This window comes from Balaenoptera musculus, chromosome X, assembly GCF_009873245.2.
Source record: "Balaenoptera musculus isolate JJ_BM4_2016_0621 chromosome X, mBalMus1.pri.v3, whole genome shotgun sequence".
NCBI classification, from domain to species: Eukaryota; Metazoa; Chordata; class Mammalia; order Artiodactyla; family Balaenopteridae; genus Balaenoptera; species Balaenoptera musculus.
The window spans coordinates 99,322,532-99,342,426 of NC_045806.1; the positions used below are offsets into that span (position 1 = coordinate 99,322,532).

The following is a 19,895-nucleotide window of genomic DNA, read 5'->3' on the forward strand; positions in this document are numbered from 1 at the left end:
TAGATATGTACTGAAATTTTTATGGGTAAAAATGAAATAGTTCCTGAGATTCGCTTCAAAATAATCTGGCAGGGGAGTGGAGGGAGGGATACTGATATTGATCACTGTTGACCATGGTCAACATGTTGTGCATGTGGGTTCATAATATTATTCTCCCAATTTTGTACATGTTTGAAATAGCCATAATTAAAAGTTGGAAAAACTCCCCCAAAATATTTTTTATGGTCACATACATTGTTACTAGCAGATTCAGAACTAAAACTCAGGTCTCCTGATTCCAGCTCATGTTCTTTTACTATGTAGCTAAACTTACAGCCCTTCTACTTCGAGATTGGTGTCGTGGTGCCCTTTCAGTCTTTGGGACCCCCTCCCCAGGCCTTCCCTGGGGAATTTGTGGTGGCATTCCTAGATAAGTAAGGCTTTAATAAATGGCCAGTTTCATTTGACCGGCTACCTACCCATGTGAAACCAGGAAAGAATATTAGACTTATTAGGGTAAATTGACAGGCTGCATGTGTTGTTAGAATCATCAAAGAGACTTGGGTCCTAGGCCTAATTATTAGGCCCTTGATCTTCGCATAAGCTCTAGGAGATCAGGGCCCATGTCTGCTTTGTTCACTACTTTACACCCAGTGCCTAGCACTGTGCTGGTATGAGGTAAGCAGTAGGCAAATGTTGAATGAATGGATTAATTTAACCTTCTTTGGCCTTATTTTCCTCACATGTAAAATGAGATAGTTGGTCTAAATGATTCTTACTTCCTTCAAACACGAAAAATATATATATTCTTCCCTTCCTACTGATTTTTTAAGAATCCTTTTAGGACTTTGTAAAGAATTAGCTGTAAATTTCTTTTTAACACTAGGTAACATCATTAGGTAGTATGCTCACTTCTAACACCTGTGACAGAAAACCCACAGTTATGTTGAATCAAGATCTCTTAAAAATAGCCTACTGCTATGCATCTTCTGTTGGATTGATTTTATTTCTATTAAGTAAATGAATACTGTTCTCAATATTACTAAATTAGAGAGTCAGGTTTAGCAAGTTCCAAAATCAAGCTAAGAGGGTTATTAATAAAATGTTGCATCGCTTGCATATTTTTACCTTTCACTGAAATTGTATTGAATGCAGTATTATTATGTCAGAGTTTATAAAGGATTTGACATTTTGCTTCCTACAGAAACTTACTGAGCAACTTTTGGATAAGTTGTAATTATTGTCATCAGATCCAAATCCCAGTGATTAGCACCTACCTTTGGAAGTAATGACCTTATTATTCTAATGAAATTTTACCTTAGGTGTCTGAAAGTTATCACTGGGTCAGGTCAGAGTTTATAAAAGAAAAAATAATTCCTATACTGCCCTGCAAAATGACCAGAGCAATGTTTTGATGCCATGTAACATTTTAAAAATAATGAATGTTGTGTAGATACTAAAGCACATTGGTACTGAACACAAATACCCTAGATGCAAAAGGAAAACTACTATAATTAAAATGCTAAATGGACAGGGACCGGAGAAAGCTTCAGTCACACATTATTTTATACTCAAACATGAGGTTCGTTAGTATAAACTCAACATAGCGAGTGCATGAAAATAACTTTCTTACAGAAAACAGGATATAATGAATTAAAATATTCTATCTGTATAAGTTGCTGAAATACTAACCTTAAAATCGCTTTTATATTCAAAACCTGAGTGCAAGCCACACTAAAAATAAGTATTTGATCTATAAGCCATGTGGGTTTTTGTTTGTTTGTTTGTTTTTTAGTAGAATACCAATACTTGTTTAACTTAGACTTTATTTTGGAGCTGTTTCAGAAATTGTTTTTCATGTTTAAGTTTAATAATACCATTGATAGACATTGTCTTCAATTTCAGAAACTATGCTGCAAAATCAAAGATTTACTGCATTTTTAATTAGTATGAATATGTTGAAGGTTTTTTTTTTTATGCTATTAGGTGATGAAGGAAGTTTCTCCCATTAAAGTTATATTTTTGTTCAGCTTTGTAAGAAGCACATTTCTTATTTCAATGAAGCTTTGTTAATCATATTTAAATGTGTCAAAAATATTTGATTTAAAAATATCCTATAATAAAAACTTTTGAAATGAAAATTGAACTTTTGAAGTTCTCATTTTGGTTTGTAAAGGTTTTGTTAAAGTGAGATAAACTACCAATACTTAAATATATCTACCTGTTAACTTCAGTTTTGTTAAAGATCTCTCACTTGTGTGGGGTGTAATAAAAGTTATTTTATGTGCTTTTTATGGGAAAAATTGGGGCTTTTTATGGGAAAAATTACTGACTTTAACCTTTGAACAGGAGGAATCTAATATTTAGTATCTACAGAAAATTTTGAAAGAATATTTTTCTAGTAAACTAGATGTATCAGAGTATTACCGGACATTTCTGGATGTGTGTGTGTGCGCTGGATTATGTCCATGTTTCCTATAATATATCTCAAATTTAAGGGAAGTAAGAGGTATAAAATTTAGATCATTAATCATGGTATAAAAATTACATCTTCACTCCCAAACTAATGAAGGGTCTTAAAATAAACTTTCCTAAAATTAAAGAAACTCTGAAAACCCTTGCTTAAAGGTCTTGCAGCTAGTTGGTTGGGAAAGCCAAGAGTAGAACTTAATTTTCTTGACCTAGTCCCCTATTTCTCCTGTCCCCAAACTCCAACATGAATAGCTATTTTCTTTAGGCACATAATCACTCTGAAATAGTATAGTGTTATTATCTCTACTTTGAAGTTAGAGACTGAGTTACGGAGAAGAGTTGAGTGGTTGTCTGGGGAGACCCTCAGAAGCTCTGGATTCTTCCTTTACCATAGAATTCCATTTTTAAAGACCGGGTTTCCCAGCTCGATGCAGACTAGAAGCAAAAATTAGAAGGGAAGGGGGAAGAAAGCTTTTAAAGGCAGGCACATGGCCAACTGTAAGAAGTGACCACTTCTATTGAGGAGGGAGATGCAAAACTTTAAAACACAGACATTCCAAGCATAGTAGCCTAGGGTCCTGTAGTGTGAAGGCAAATAAATCCCCTGTACCTTAGGGTCCGTGGAGGGCATTACTGTATTAAAATATAGTGTAGTATTTGAGCATGATAATTACTCTGAGTCAGTAAGAAAGGGAAAATTGTATATCCTTTGTTTAAGAAGGTATTTTCAAGGGAAAGATTACTGAAACGGCAAGGCTTAGCCTATAATGTACTTATTTACAAGCTGCTTTTGAAATTTGAAATTCAAAAGTACTTAAAACACTTTCAGAAGTTTGGCACTCAAAGAGAAGCTTCATCTCTCTGGCAGTTTTATATATGGAACATTTCATTATTTTATTGCCTAGCAGTGCCAAATCAATTAGGCATTAATTGTAGTTGTTAAAGGCAGATCAGGATTCAAGCCTTTGACTTAATTAGTTTAGTACAACCCAAGAAGCAGCGCTAATTACCTTTACTTTGGTGTTCATTCATAGCACCGCTTAGAATATTCTCATAACCGTCATCTTTTAAGACCTTACACAGAAAAGAGGCAATATTGCAATGTAGTTGAGAGAGTAGACCCTAGAGCCAGACTGCCTAGGGTCACATTCTGGCCCAGTTATTTACTAGCAGTGCAATTTAAATTACCTCATCTGACCCAAGCCTCAAGTTTTTTTGTTGTGTAAAATAGGGAAGGTAATATAACTACCTCATTGGAAAGTTGTGAGGACTAAAGAAGCAAAAGCAAGTCAAGTCTTAGCACATTTTTGGCACATGCTTATTAATAAATGATGGCCATTGTATAATTATTATTACAAGGCCCCTATTAAGAACGTTTCCTGTGGGAATACTAAATAATGATTTACTGTTTATTATGGTGAAATGAATTGTTGTTTTCTCATTTTGGCACATGATACAAGTCATTTTAGCCAACTTTGCAAATTATAAATATGCTTTCACTTTTTACTGGATGCTAATGTTCTATAAATGGATGAAAAAATGTATCACAAAAAATTCCAGTCTTACAGACTACCCTGTTAAAGACAATTTTAGGCTTAATCAGACTTGAGGAAGCTATGAAATGTTTTACTACCTACCAAGACCTTAACAACTTTGTAACATTTAAATTATGTTTTGAACATGAGTGGCTTTTGTTATTAGTTTTTTGTTTAATGACATCACAAAATGCAAGCAGGATCCCATTTTAATCACCAGCTCAGTATAATCTGGTGTTTTTCATGTTCCCTGTTGTTAAATAGCCTGGAGCTTTATGGGCTGTAGGGTATCTTTTCTGTATCCAGGAATTGGTCTCAGGCTTCCCACTACTGACAAAGTCCCTTGGAGAAACTTGGTGCACTCATTATTTGTGAGTTTCAATGGAGCAATTCAAAGCTGCTGAGGAAACTACAGCTTATTGTGTGTGCCCCATGTGCTCTCTCACTTAATCCTTATAGTAGTCCTATGAAGTGTAGATGTTTTTACCCCTTTTCCAAAGGAGGAGATTGAGGCTTGGATAAATTAAATGAATTGATCAAGATCACCCACAGGGTAAATGGCAGAACCGGTATTCAAACAAGGTCTATCTGCACATGTTCTTTTCACTGCATTCCCTTGGCTCTCAAAAGGAAGTAATAAATTACTCTTTATAGTTTGTACACAGCTATATGTAAAGCCCCACCAGAACCAATCTGGACTATTTCCATGTGTGTCAACAGTTGGTCTATAACTTAGATCCTGTGAATAATCAGCTCTTTATGAAACCAGTTACATACAAGAGATAAATGTGGCGCCCTATTCTGTTTTTTGGACAGCTAAAAAACCTGATCAGATTTCTCAAAGTGGGAGTCATGGGGAAGGCAGATTTTCTTTTTCTTGCCTTCTCTACCTCATACGGGGCTTAAGTTTTTTGAAAAAAATCTTATTTCCTCTTGTCGCTACACCTCTGTGGCAGGTGATTTTTTTTTTTCTTGATTGACATTCAGAATATGTGCCACATGGAAATTTGAGCCTCTTCAAGGTTTTTTGTTTTTGTTTTTTAAATTTTTGTTATTGTTTTGATTGTACTTGTATTATTTTACACATCCTTTTTGTGAAATATTTATTCCTTTTTCTAAAATTGGAATAACCTTGGTCCTAATCACCTCCGGATAAACAGGATTTTGTTACAGAGCAGTATATGTTTGCCAGGGAAACCAAGTAATTGGGGATATAAAAATTTTCATTCCTGGAAATTGTCCTTTATTAACATGAAATTATATCATCCAGGCACTGCAATTAAGTGGGCAGGCACTATTTTATACAGCTACCTTTTTTGTTTTTTAAACAAGCTTTAAAAAACCCCTAAACTGGGATTGTGTCTTAATCATCTTCCTATCTCTAGTCCCTGGTACATAGTAGATGTTCCATAAATGTTTGCTGAATAAAGGGGTTGATTTTCTGTTGAATGGCAAAAGTAATTTTTTTATCACACTGTTTTGATTAGAGGTCAAGGATTACTGAATTTGGCACATGAAGAGCATGGTAGTAGGACTCGATGCTTCTCTTGGTTCTGCCCCCAACTTAATTTGTGACTTTGGGGAAAGTCACTTAATCTCTCAGCACCTTGGTTTCTTTATCTGTAAAAAGAGGCTCTATGACTAGATGATCTTGAAGGCGCCTTTCAACACAAAGTTGTATCATCTGTGATCACTGCATTTAAAAAATTTAGGAATGGCATATGAATCATTTAAAAGCTTCTTACTGCATAACCCTGATAAGCGGCTGTAAGGGTATGTCTCTCCTTTGTGCTTTGAAGCAGATATCAAATTGTTCCTATTTGAAGAAAAATGTAAGGGGGGGTGTGAAAATAATTGGTGAAAAGTTACTTTTTAAAATTATTGTATCTAGAGCACTCTGTATTTTAGAGTTTTGCTCCAGTTTAAAAAAAAAAAAAGAGCTGCAAACAAAAATAGGTTATCTCTCTTTAAAAGTAACGTAAATGTCTAATGCACATGAAACTTTTCATCCATACTGTAAATCAAAGAAGCACAAATTAAGACAGCAATAAGATATATTTTGCCTATCAAATTTGTAAACATTTAAAAATAACACTCATTTTTGGCAAGGGTATTAAGAAACCGGGACTCAGAGCAATGGGAGTGTATTTAAATTGGTACAACTGTTCTGGAGGGCAATTTGAGAGTTTCTCAAAATGCTGAAAAGTATGTATACTTTTGACCTGCAATTCCACTTCTAGAGAAATTTATTTTAAAGCAATTTATCATGGAAGAGTACAAAATTTTATTCACATTAATGCTAATTATAGTGTTATATATCTAGGAAGACAAAAGATACAAACTCAAATCTCTTGGTTGTAAGACTATGGGTCACTTTAATTTTCTTCTTTACTTTTTTATGGTTTCTATATCTTCTGTAAATGTTTTTTAAAATATGGGCTTGTCTTTAATGAGTGTGTAGAAGTATTTCCCTTCTCATTTCCACTATTCAACACTTTCTTGCTTTTATTTCTGAACAGGTCTCCAGGAAAGGTTGTGATTTCAACATTAAAGGTGAGTTGTGCTTTCTGAAAGTGATAAGTATATTTCTACAAATTGTATACACTTTTCATTCATTTTTCTCTTTTATGTAATTCTTCGTTTTCTGCTTTTGCTTGCTATTACTTATTTTTTGCTAAGTACTATTATCATTGTATCTTACTCTAGGTGTGATTAGGTACTTTAGAAATACCTAAATAAATATTGTACTGTAAGGAAGGGACTATAAGTATCTTTTAGATTTCTGCTAATTTTTATTTGGTTTATAATTTTTAGAATAAAAGAACACTATAAAATACTTGTATTTGTGTGTGTGTGTGTGTTTTTAATTGAAAAAGTAATACTTGCATGACAGAAATATGGAGTAACCAAAACACTTGTATACTTCTTATGGGCACATGTATTGGTATCATAATTATATATAAAAATCAATCTTAGCCTTATATTCAAGCAAAGAAGTTTGATATTGAGACATTATGCCAATGAGAACCATTTTAAATACAAGAATATCACCAAACAGAACTATTTACATCAAATAGAATATATACTATATGTGTATGTTTGTGTATGGTTGTGTTTGTGTGTACGTCAGTACATATGTATGTATAATCTCAAACATGCTGTATTTTTTTTTCAGTTTCAGTGTCCCTACCTTCTGTTTATACACATTGGATATTGATCTGTTTGATAAATTGTGGTGTATTCATATGGAATATTCTGTAGCAGTGGCTATGAATGAATTAGTTATACACAATAACATGGATGAATTTCAGCACCATGGTGTTGAGTGGGGGAAATAAAACTAGTCACACAAAAATACATGTAGTAAGATTCCATTTATATTAAGTCCAAAAGCATGCAAAACTAGAGAATATATTGTTCAGAGACACAAACATAGTAAAACTATAAAGAACAGCAAGGGAATGATAAACACAAAGTTTAGGATATCAGTCATCTCTGAGGGGGAAAGAATGTAATGGAAATGGAGAAGGACATACAAGAGACTTGAAAGCTAATAGTAATACTGTTCTTTTTCTTAAACTGAGTACTTAAGAAAGGTTATATCATAATTCTTTATTCCTTATATTTTATAAAAATTCTTTTATATTAACTATTTAATAAAACCATTTTAAAAAACAACTCATGGACATGGTTAAAATTCACTCAGTGAGAAAAGAAGATGGTTGAAAATGTAGCTTCCCTCCCATTCTTCACCTTCCACTTCCCAGTCCTCCTATCCAGAGACTATTGCTGTTTATGCTTGTAGATTTTAAAAGCCACTTAGATCTTAAGATATTTTTAGGTTATAACAAATAGGTTTGGGGAATTTATTTTATCTCAGTAATTATAGATTGTCCTTAACTTGAATAAAATTAGATACAAAATGTACATATTTAGTAAATAAATATGAAGTTGGATATAGTTCTTTTTTACTTTTTATTTTGAAATAATTATAGAGTCACAGAAAGCTGCAAAGATAGTACAGAGAAGTCCTGTTATCCTTCACCCACTTTCCCCAGTGGTTATGTCTTAATTATAGTACAATATCAAAACCAAGAATTTGACGGTGGTACAGTGTGAGTGTATAGTTCTGTGTCATTTTATTACATGTGTATGTTTGTATAACCACCACCACAATCCAGATGAGATCTAGTTTATCACCACAGAGAGCTTCCTTTATAAAGCCACACCCACCACCTCCCCACATCATCCCTAACCCCAGGCAGCCAGCCACTAATCTGTTTTCCATCTCAATAATTTTGTCATTTGAGAATGTCCTATAAATGGAATCATATAGTGTGTGACCTTTTGAGGTTGGCTCAAATGATTGAGATCCATCCAAGTTGTTGCATGTGTCAATGGTTTATTCCTTTTTGTCGTTAAGTAATATTCTATGATGTGGATGTACATGGGTTATTGAGTGCTTATTGTGTATAACAGCATATCTATTGATACCTTAAGCAATCCAAAGAAAAGTTTGATATAGTTCCTATTTTTGATGACTTTACAACCTCACAGAAAAGATACATATATATAAGAAGGGATGATACATGAGGTATTGATGTTTGTAGACTAGAACAGACCTTAAGTACTACAGGGAGTTTGGAGGAGGAAAGGGGACATAGAGCAATTGTGAGAGCACTGTTGCCTGGAATAGGAGAGAAAATTTTTCGGGAGGAGGTAGAACTTGTGTTAGGCTTTGAAAATTGGGAGAGATTTGCATAGGTGGATAGAGAAAAATGGGGAAAGCATTGTATGTTAGGTAATAGTATGAACTAATTAATATGCAAAGGCAGAGAATTTGCTGGGCGCATTGAAAGACTGGTGTGACTAATGTAAACATTTCAGTGGTGGAATGTTGGTAAAGTAAATTGGGGCCAGATTTCCATGAGCCTTGAATGTCAGGTTAAGAAATCTGGGCTTTAAAATTTTGAAGCAAGATATTTAAAGTCAATTTTTATATGCCTTACAAGATTTTTTGCTGGGGAATTAACAAAAGATAAGTGGTAGAAGGGTGGAAGAAAGTTCGGGGGAAAGAGACTAAGTGCAGAGAGAGCTATTAAGAGGTTAGAATGTCAAGACATGAGACTCCAACAGAGGGATGGTGTTGATAGGAATGGATGGATGCATATGACAACTATTTAAGAGTTGTTTCCTGGTTTTTGTTTCTTTTTTTTTTTTTCTCTCCTCAGCAAAAAAGAGTGGCGGTCACATCTCAAACATTTTTTAAAATTTCACTTTAGTCACAGTTAATTACTCATTACTCATTACACAGTTACTTCCTCATTACTAAAAACCAGAAGTGACCTGAATTTTTTAGTAACATTTTAGTAAGGTAACATTTTTAGCTTAATGTTCTTTAGTAGATAATAATGAAGATTTCTTTGAGTGTAGATCACTTTTGTTGAAATGATTTGTGAAACTGGGTCTTTTGTTGGATGTGCTTATTAAAATTAAAAAGCTCAATTCTTATAACTGAATACTATGAGGAGGGTACAAACGGCTCTCTAATATCCAATACAGATGGAGGGAAACAGTGGTGTGAATTGCTAGAAATTGAATGCTCTATCATACCTTTTAAGAAAGCATGTATCTGAGGTTGTGATAGGTAGGAGTTAGAGAAATGGCCTAATGGTGGGAAGCTAGGATTTAGTAGGTACTGTGCTACAGTAATGGGGCAGCCCATCTCCAGAAAAAGGTAATAATTGAGGACTGTCTCAAGTCTAGCTAAGTTGGCATTGGTTGTCTGTAGGCACATGCTTGGCTTCCATTGCTTTGTCCTCAAAGCGTGATCGAGGTGCTAGGGGAAGGACCTGGACCTTAAAGCTCACTAAGGAGAGAATCATAGATGACTATATATACTAAATCAGGTTTTACTAAGAAATCTTCCAATTAACCTCTCTAGAGATCAGATCCTCTGGTAGGTGCCATATCACTCCTTAAAACTAGGACTTAACAGCAGTTTACCTTATAGGAGTTGATATCTTTCAGAAGTTCAAAGTCTAAGAGAGTTTTGTTAAAGCCAAATAAAATAGAAGCCTAATCATTGCTTGGCAGTTTTGGTCTGTGATCTTTGTAAGTATTAAAACAAATTAAATTGAGGTACAGGAATTATTAGTATGTATTTTTCTTAGGTTAACTTAGGGAAAATATCCATGGAATTAAGGTTGTACAGTGCTTCTGATTTCCCTACTAATGAACAGTTATTGGAGGGTAATTGGGTAAATACAGTTAATTTGTAGGACAGTTGAAGGTGTTTCTCTAATATGCATTAACCGTTCTTAACTATCATCAGCTTTCAAGAATTCTCTCTCATCTTGTCAAGATGGCTATTTCAGGGTGGTCAGGGAAGGCTTTTCTGATGTAATAATGCCTGAGCTATGACCCTAAGGATGGTAAAGAACCATCCAGTTGGCCAAAGTATAATTGTGTGGTTGTGATGGGAGAGGGAGGTGAGAAATATAGATGTCAAAGATGTAGGCAGGAGCCATATCATGTTAGGTGCTCATGGGCTGTGGTAGAGTTTAGATTTTATCTAATACTTCAAATTCCATGAAACAACTTTTCTCTAGAAGAATCTATATAAGAATTGATAGTATTTCCCAAATGCTGGGAGGAATTCAATGAAACAACTTTTCAGCTTGAAGATATTGGAAGTCCTACAGAAATTTCTCTAGCACATTAAATCTTTAGCATTATAATAATCTCTGGAGTAGAGAGATTATTAGAGCCTGTCCTGATACTTGTATAATTGCTACCTTAATACATACATACATCCTTATGTATCTTAGGTCACTTATCTGTCAAAAATGGTTATAGTGACTTTCTGACAAGCTCTGTGATGTACACCAAGAATTATGAAAAGTTTTTTTCTCAGTATTAGTAGTACATTCAAATTGCTGTACTTCTATAAATGTAAAGAAAACTTAAGATGGAAAAGAATATTGTGTTAAGATTTGCAAATGTATGATTATCTTACTTTACCCGAATTTTTTTTCCAACAGAAATGCAGCATCCATTTTACCTTCTCTAACCTCCCAAATATATATATATATGTACGTATGTGTATATGAATGTATACGTAGATATATATGTATTTTTGGTGGGTTTAATTTTTTTCATCTGTTACTGTTTTGGAGACTTCACTTAATACCGGTTAAATCTTGATTCCTTTTATCTAAAGCGTATAGAGTTTTTAAGAAAATGATTCTCTGAACATGGTCTTCCTCATTATGTACTTTTGTGTTTATTCATATTTATGAAGCGATACTTTGGAAAAAATAACAATTCTAATTCAACCCTTTGCTTAAGTCCTTAATCTTTTTAAGCTACAAAGGTACTTAGTAGTTCTTATCTTCCTGCACAGTTTTTTAATGTTAAAAAGTTGGGTACATGTAAAGGAAAATATCCTATTACAATAGAAAAATCAAAAATTGCTGATTGGTAACCTTCCTATGCAAATTAAATTGTCCCAATTGGCATAAAAATCTCTGGGCATCTATCAGTATACAAACATCTAAGCTCTTTATGGGCCTTTGATTTATTAATGCTATAATTTCTGATTTATACCCATTTTAAACAAAGTTTTAAAGAAAAGATATTTGGTCTTTGTTTCTTTTCTTTTTAAAATAGGAAGCAGAGAACTCTGCATACAAAGTTGGAAATGAGTCCCCTGTACAAGAATTGAAGCAAGATGTGTCTAAAAAGGTTTGTAAGATAAAATGTCAATATTAGTTTAGCAGATGTCATATTTTTATGGTATATTTAAAGTGGAAAATTTTTTATATTCTTTTAGTATAGTGCCCTGTACGTGGTGGATGTTCAGTAAACGTTCCTGAATCTGTTGAATTTGTGATTGAAGGCGCATCAGGCTTTTTAGAAGGCATTTTGTAATTGAACTAATTGGTAATTTATCCTTGAATCAGTATTTTGAAAAATGATTTGTAATGTGTTTTTATTTTTTATACTTGTATTTTTATTAGAGTAAGCTATAGCTACTCTTGAGGTTAGTACCAAGAAGTAAAGGTACTGAAAAACTCAGTGCAGCAAATTCTAATGTCTTGAGGAGTTAGAGGTTACAAGAAGTCATTACTCTTCTAGTACCTTTGATAACTTTTAAGTAATTGATCATATGAAGCTTCAGGGTTTGGTTTACTGGAAGAGACTGAGCATAAGATAAAAATGTTGGCAATGGGTTGTTCACAGTATCAGGATAAAACCCAAGGAGAAAGAATGGTGTGTGTCTTTTCATTTATACCAGTTTTGAGTGTTTTCTGTGCCCCAGGCACTGTTCTAGCGAGTGGATTTCCAGAGACCAATGCGACGACACATCCTCTATCGCAGAGTTTCTCAACAGCAACACCTTTGGGGTGAATAATTCTTTGTTGTGGGGGGAAGGAGAGATTGTTCTGTACATTGTAGACTGTTTAGCAGCATTCCTGGCTTTGACTCACTAGATGTCAACGTCCGCCCCCCCCCACCCCCCCACCAACCCCTACCCCATCTTGACAACCAAAAATGTCTCCAGACATCACTGAATGTCTGGGGGAATGATACTGGGCAAAATCACCACCAATGTAGATTCATTGTTCTACCCTTACGGAATTTAGAAATTAATGGACTACATATTTTAATATTGATCACACTTTTACCTTTAAAAAGAAAAATTTCCTTTTTGGGAAAAATGGTTTTGTGTATCAGCATGAATGAGCTAACAAGAGTGGTACCCTTTTTTTTTTTAATCAGAAATTTCCCACAATTCTACACAAACAAACAGCTGTCTTGATTTTTTGGCATTCCCTTCTGGTTCTCACTCATTTGCTTTTTTTTTTTTTTTTTTTTGGCCTATTTGTAGTGTAGATAGAATTTTGTTGGTGATGGTGTTGTTTTGTTTCTGACAGAATTTTATATTCTACCTTTTCCTCTTAACATTTTTTGATTTTCATCATATTTCTACATGATTTTAATACTCAGTTTTCATTTGGTCTATTAGCTTCCATCAAGCAAATGGATTATTATGTATCTAGCCATTTTTATTGTTGAAAACTTGAAAAGTTTCTGTTTTTCCACTAGAGCTTTTCTTTCCCTTTTTAAGAATTTTTTCTTGGGATAAATTACAAATGGGTAAGTGTAGTTAGTAGTCCAAAAAAAGTGATTTTTAAGGAGAGGTTAGAAGCTGAAAAAATAGTAAACACTATGGAGCCATAGAGTGAGTCTTAAGACTCTAGGTATTACTTTTTAAGTTCTAGCCTTTTCTAGTGAATTAAGTATCCAACATTAATGATAAAGGCTGTGGGGTTATACCCTGGATCAGGACACAATCCCTGTTCCCAGTAACTTACATTTTAGTGGAGAAAATTGGATAAACACAAAACTGAGTGTAATAAGTGTTCAAATAAACTTGCAAACTTGATAAGAACACAAAGGGAGGCTTTACTTTCTCCTTGAGGATAGGAATGGGGAAGGAGGACGTAGCATCTGAACTGGTTCTTGATGAATGGATAAGATTTGGGCAGGCAGAGATGGAAGAGGAAAGGCATAACCGAAGGCGTGGAGATGAGGAATGTGCAGAATGTTTGACGATGAGTCTAGAGACCAAAGTTAGGGCCAGATTATGGGAAGGCCTCTGATGTCATACTAAAACATCTGGTTTTTATTTTACAGTCGCTGTGAAAGCAATGATTTTTTTGAAGCAGGGAGGTGATAGGAAACAAACAGTTCCTTTAGCATGATCCTTTCTATGTTAGTCTTGATTCTCACTGTTCTCTTGTTCTTTCCCCATTTGCTACCTCCTGAAACCCGGCAGGGAACGGGGGTGGGGAAACAGGGCTAGGTACTGTAAATAGGTGCTATGGGGGCATATCAAGAGGTAGAAAACATGGGCCTTGTTTTCCAGGTGTGGAGAAAATATTTATATAGAGCTAGCGCATGTACTACTCTGTATTTATATTCTAGTTCATATTATAATGAACAGTAAGAGTGATAGGAGTTCAGAAGAGGAAGAGATTGTCCTCAGGTAAGGGATTAGAAAAGGTTTAAGATTTTCAACCTTGTTTTAAGCCCTCTGATGGCATAGGCCTTTTCACTCTGCATAGTGATTATTTGAAACCTTTACATTCACCTCATGCTCACTGTGCCCACCTGCATCTGCTTACTTTCATCAGATAACCTTGCTTCCCACTGCATGTAGGTGTTAGAGGCTAAGAAGCCTGAATTCAGTCCTTTTCATCATCTCTCACTTCCCTCACCTGCAAACTTGTTTTCATCTTTTACCTCTTTTTCATGCCATTCCTGAGAATTTAGTATTCTTTTTTTTTTCCTGTCCAAAGTAGAATGATATAATATAAAGAACACTGGATTCTTTGGAGAAAAACCCGGATTTCAGTTTTGACTTTGTAGCTTACTAGCTGTGGGACCTTGGGCGAAATACTTAATGCCTTTACCTCAGATTCCTGCTTTTGTAGAAGGGAGATAATCTAGCTCCCTCACAAGGCCTGTGTAAAGATTAAATGGCAAATGTGTGTACTGGGTCTAATACACAGCAGACCCTCTTTCCTTTCTTCTCCAGAACTTGTTATCTTCCTTTCCATTGGCTCCTTCCCCTCTGCTTATAAAAATGCTGGATCATTTTCTTGCACCCTCTTCCATGTATAGCCAAGCTTTTTGAGAACACAGAGTGTGCTGGCTGTCCCTATGTCTTCACCTCTTATTCATTCGTAAATGTACTGTAATCTGGCTTCTGTTATTGCTAAAGTACTCAGAGCTCAGTAACTACCTAATTGACAAATTAGGTGGACTCTAGTTTATATTTCTCTGGTAAAAGTAAGGTAGGTCTAGGATAAAAATTTGAAGATTGAGAAAAATTAATATGTAGAATATGCTGGGAAATCAGGGATGAATATTATTGAACGGGTTAATATCCAGTTCAACTTGGCATGAATTTGTAGTAGACCACATCAAGATAGTTCCATAACACATTCTGTTAACTTTCTGGAGCCAAAGAATTGAGAAAGCAGAAGTCATCCATGTCTCCGTGGTGGAAAGATAAGTGAGTGGGCTGGGAGATTTATTGTGTTAATAATAACAGGACTGGGTAGAAAATATATTTTCTTCTAAATGTTGGTAGGAGACGCAGAAAGCCTGCCTGTAGTTTTCAACTGTAGATAAGAAATAAAAGGGAAAAAAGGCAAGATGAGCTGGGTATTTGAACTCTTTTCATGGTCCTGCCATCTCTCTGCAGAGCAGGGGATTAGATGTAGCCTGTTTAAGAACATTAATCTCCCTGCATCTGCTGGCTTTCCATGTCAGGCTTGAGTTCAGAGCTGAACAACTTGAAATCTTGTACAAGGTGGTTTTTATTCTCATAGTTTTGTTAACTAGGCTCAAACCAGCAGGCAACTAACTTGGCATAAATATGTAAATGAACTATGACATGAAGCATCTGAATGTAAATTTAGGTTTAAACTTTCTTTTACAGGGTTGATTGAATTTTTGTGATTACACGTACTAACACAGATTCCCTATATAATGGTTAAGAGTACAGTGTCTGGAACCAAACTCCCTACTTTTATGCCAGCTTCATCACTTACTAGCTTTGTGACCTTGGACAAATCACTTGGTCCCTCTGTGCCTTAGTTCCCTCATTTGTATAATGATGATAGTAAGAGTGCTATCTTACAAGGTTGTTGTAAAGATTAAAATACGTAAAGTGTTAAGAACATTGCCTGGCACATAGTAAGTACTATATAAATGATTAGCTGTTATTTTGTTCTTGTAAATAGCTTCACTGGTTTTTTTTCAACTGCTTTTTAACCTTTCATCAGATTATTGAAAGTATTATTGAGGAGAGTCAGAAAGTACTGCAGCTTGAAGATGACTCTTTGGATTCCAAAGGAAAAGCACAGTCTGATCAGGCTACTGCCAGTCCTATCATGGCTGGAACAGATCTTAGCAATATGCCTGGATTGTTAGCCGTAGATCAAGTACTGCAGGAAGATTCCCCAAAGGCAGAGAGTCAGGATGTATCTGAAGAAACTGAATTAGAATCAAAAAAATGTTTTCCTTCTGATGACACATGTGACAAGCCAGTAGATGAAACCACTAAGTTAACTGAAATAAGTTCAACTGAACAACAGCTTAATGTGCCTGAAACTGAAACAGAAGTGTTGAACAAGGAAGCAGTGGAAGTCAAAGAAAGTGATGTTCTAGAACCTGCGTCCTCACACTCCTTATCTACTAAAGATTTTGCTGTTGTGGAAGAAGTTGCTCCTGCCAAACCACCAAGACAGCTTACTCCAGAACCTGATATAGTAGCTAGTACAAAGAAGCCTGTTCCAGCACGCCCACCTCCTCCAACTAATTTCCCACCTCCTAGACCCCCACCTCCATCTCGACCTGCTCCACCACCAAGAAAAAAGAAAAGCGAATTGGAGTTTGAGGCTCTTAAGACACCTGATCTAGATGGCAAGTATTCATTGAGAAATAGCTATTCTTGTGGGGAGTTTTTGGAGTTGAAACTTGAACTTTCTGATTTTTTTTTTCAGTTTTTGCTGTATATAACCACATTGCTGACCAAGTTATAAAACTTATTTTAGTAATAGAAAGTCAAAATGTTTACATTGGTGTTGTTACATTACTGTAATTAAACATTTCAGCAGACTTTCAAATCTGTTACCATTGGAGAGCCAGTGTGGCATAGTGAAAAGAGCATAGGATTTGGACACTTACGATTTGAATTCAAGTCCTAGTTCTCTTCATGTGTAAGTTGTGTAGCCTTGAGGAATTTAACATATTTGAACCCTGGTTTCCCCATATATAAAACGAGAGTAATAAAACCACTTTTCTCAGAGGATTGTTCTAAGCATCAGCCAGATAAAGGTTAAAGCACTTTTCAAGCTATGTATAAGGTCTTATATAAATATTAGTTGTTGTTGTTGTTGTTATTATTATTGCAGTTCCCAAAGAGAATATTACATCTGATACTCTCCTAACTACAAACATGGCTTCAGAGAGTACAGTCAAAGATTCTCAGCCTTCTCTTGATTTGGCAAGTGCTACCAGTGGAGATAAAATAGTTACTGCCCAGGTTGGTGAATTTGTGTTATATTTGATAAAGGCTTTCTCAACTTTCTGCAACTGGCTGGTTTGTTGATGGTTTTGGTTTTGGTTTTGGTTTTGGTTTTGATTTGTTGATTGTTGAACCTTCTTTTCTTCTCCAGGCCAAATATTTCCTTGTCCCCAAAACCTGGCTACCTTACATCCCTTGTCTAGCTCTGCTACTTAAGTAGCTGGCTGATTCTGGCAAGCTATTTAACATCTGAGTCTGAGATGGCTCATTGATGAAATGAGGGGAAAACCTTCCTTGAAGGTTTCTTGCAAGGTTGAAATGAGCTAGGGTATGCCAAGTACCTGGCATGTAGTAGGTATTCAAAAAGTGACAGATGCTGCTATATGTAATATTTATTAATAAATACCAACTATAATCTTCATTTATCTGACCTATAGTGGTCAAAATTGGGGACTTTTATTTTTTATAATTTCCTTTTCCTAATCATGAAAAAAAAACTTGATACACTAGGCTATATATCCATATATGAGGCAATAGAAAGGACTTGATAACATGAATTTCTACCACCGCCAAATTCTGGGATTCAAGGGGGTTACTTATGTGGTAGCTGTGGTTAGAGCAGGTTAGCCGACTGGGAGATACTATCATACTAAGCGAAGTAAGTCAGACAGAGAAAGACAAATATCATATGATATCGGAATCTAAAAAAAAATGATACAAATGAACTTATTTACAAAACAGAAACATACAGACTTGGAAAACAAACTTATGGTTACCAAAGGGGAAAGGTGGGGGGAGGGATAAATTAGGAGTTTGGGATTAACGTATATACACTACTATATATAAAATAGATAATCAACAAGGACCTACTGTACAGCACAGGGAACTCTGCTCAATATTCTGTAATAACCTAAAAGGGAAAAGAACTTGGAAAAGAATAGATACATGTATATGTATAACTGAATCACTTTGCTGTACACCTGAAACTAACACAACATTGTTAATCAACTATACTTCAATATAAAATAAAATTTTTTTTAAAAATCAAGGATTCTGTGGCCACTGGAACTTGGAATAAAATTCAAAGCACATACACACACAAAAAGACACTATAGTCTTTTCAGAGCCTTAGAGCAGAGGTCAACAGTGGCCTGATTTTGTAGGGTCCCCAAGCTAAAAATGGTCTTTATATTTTTAAAGGGTTGTTTTTAAAAAAAGAATATGCAACAGACACTATATATGAAGCAAAAAGCTTAAAATATTTACTATCTGGCTCTACAGAAAAAGTTTGCCAACCCCTACCCTCAAGATAGCCATGTGTATAGCTCTGATTAATGGCAGTATTAGTGCTGGCATTTTACTGGTAGAGAACTGCTTTTGGGCCAGGTTCAAATAGAACATTTATTTGCTTTCAAGACTACTCAGACATTATTTCATGAGCAGCAACACTTTTGGTACCTAATGTTTTTCAGCATGCTGGGAATAATAAAAGACTGAAATGGAGTGCTCCATTTAAATTTTTAGTAGGCTCCATTATCTGTATTATGGAATTCTTTAGAACTGTGTGTGGTAATGAATAATTGAATATTTATAGAAATTGATTCAGTCTACTTTCTGTTTATAAAATTATAATTTCAGGAAAATGGAAAAGCACCTGATGGGCAGACAATAGCAGGTGAAGTGATGGGCCCTCAGAGACCTAGATCCAACTCTGGGAGAGAGCTTACTGATGAGGTATAATTAGATTTTTTTGTTCTTGAAAACATAAAATATAAAGGTCATGATGAGAAGATGAAAAAATTCTAGAGATGAATGGTGATGATGGTTGCACGACAATGTAAATGTACTTGATGCCGCTGAACTATACAATTAAAAGTGGTTAAAATGGTAAATTTTGTATTATATATATTTTACCATGATTTTAAAAAATTAGCTTTATTGCTGTTAGGCAAAAAAATCATAATGTAGAGGAAAAAATGAAAATTGAAGATTGTCTTAGTTTTTTTTTTTTTAATATGCTGGAGTTTGAACTCTGACTTAAACTTGCCCTTTCACATAATTATATGGTGCAATAAGTGTATTGAAAGCAAGGCCTATGTTTTATCGAAAGTGGGCTTAAAAAAAACTTGATATTATAGGTATATGTTTTTATACATATTAGATTATGTACAGTGTATACAGACTCAATGTTTAATTCTTACCTTAAAATTTAGTATACATCTATTGGCCGATTTATTCAGAATGAAGTTTTGAAGCAAAATCTTAATTTTTGTTTCTTTTAAACAGTACATTTAAAAGAATTATTGTACTTTGGAAAACAGTTTGGTAGTTCCTCAAAATATTAAGCATCGAGTTACCATGACCCAGCAATACCAATCCTATGTATACACCAAAGAGAAAGGAAAACATACATCCACACAAAAAATATACATAGGTGTTCATATTAGCGAAAGTGTGGAAACGACACAAATGTCCAACACCGATGAATGGATAAATAAAATGTAGTATATCCATCCATGTGGACTATTTTTTGGCAATTAAAAGGAAAGAGATACATGCTGCAATATGGATGAACCTTGACAGCATGATGCTAAGTGAAAGAAGCCAATCACAAAAGACTACATACTATATGATTTAATTTATATGAAATGTCCCGAATAGGCAAATCCATAGAGGAAAAAAGTAGATTCGTGGTTGCCAGGGACTGGGAGGAGAGGGGAATACGGCATGACAGCTAATGGGTATATGGTTTCTTTTGGGGGAGGTAGAAGTGTTCTAAACTTAGATAATGGTGATAATTGCAC

General features: G+C 34.8%; 1 protein-coding gene across 1 annotated transcript in view; it reads left to right on the plus strand.

Annotated features, from left to right (window-relative positions):
• The window catches only part of WDR44 (WD repeat domain 44), an 81,846-nt gene that overhangs the window by 17,069 nt on the left and 44,882 nt on the right, over positions 1–19,895 (plus strand). Inside the window, exons 2-6 of the mRNA XM_036839914.1 lie at positions 6,506–6,539; positions 11,658–11,732; positions 15,848–16,487; positions 16,979–17,109; positions 18,730–18,825. Coding sequence (XP_036695809.1) covers positions 6,506–6,539; positions 11,658–11,732; positions 15,848–16,487; positions 16,979–17,109; positions 18,730–18,825 — 976 coding nt within the window. The remainder of the gene's footprint in view (positions 1–6,505; positions 6,540–11,657; positions 11,733–15,847; positions 16,488–16,978; positions 17,110–18,729; positions 18,826–19,895) is intronic.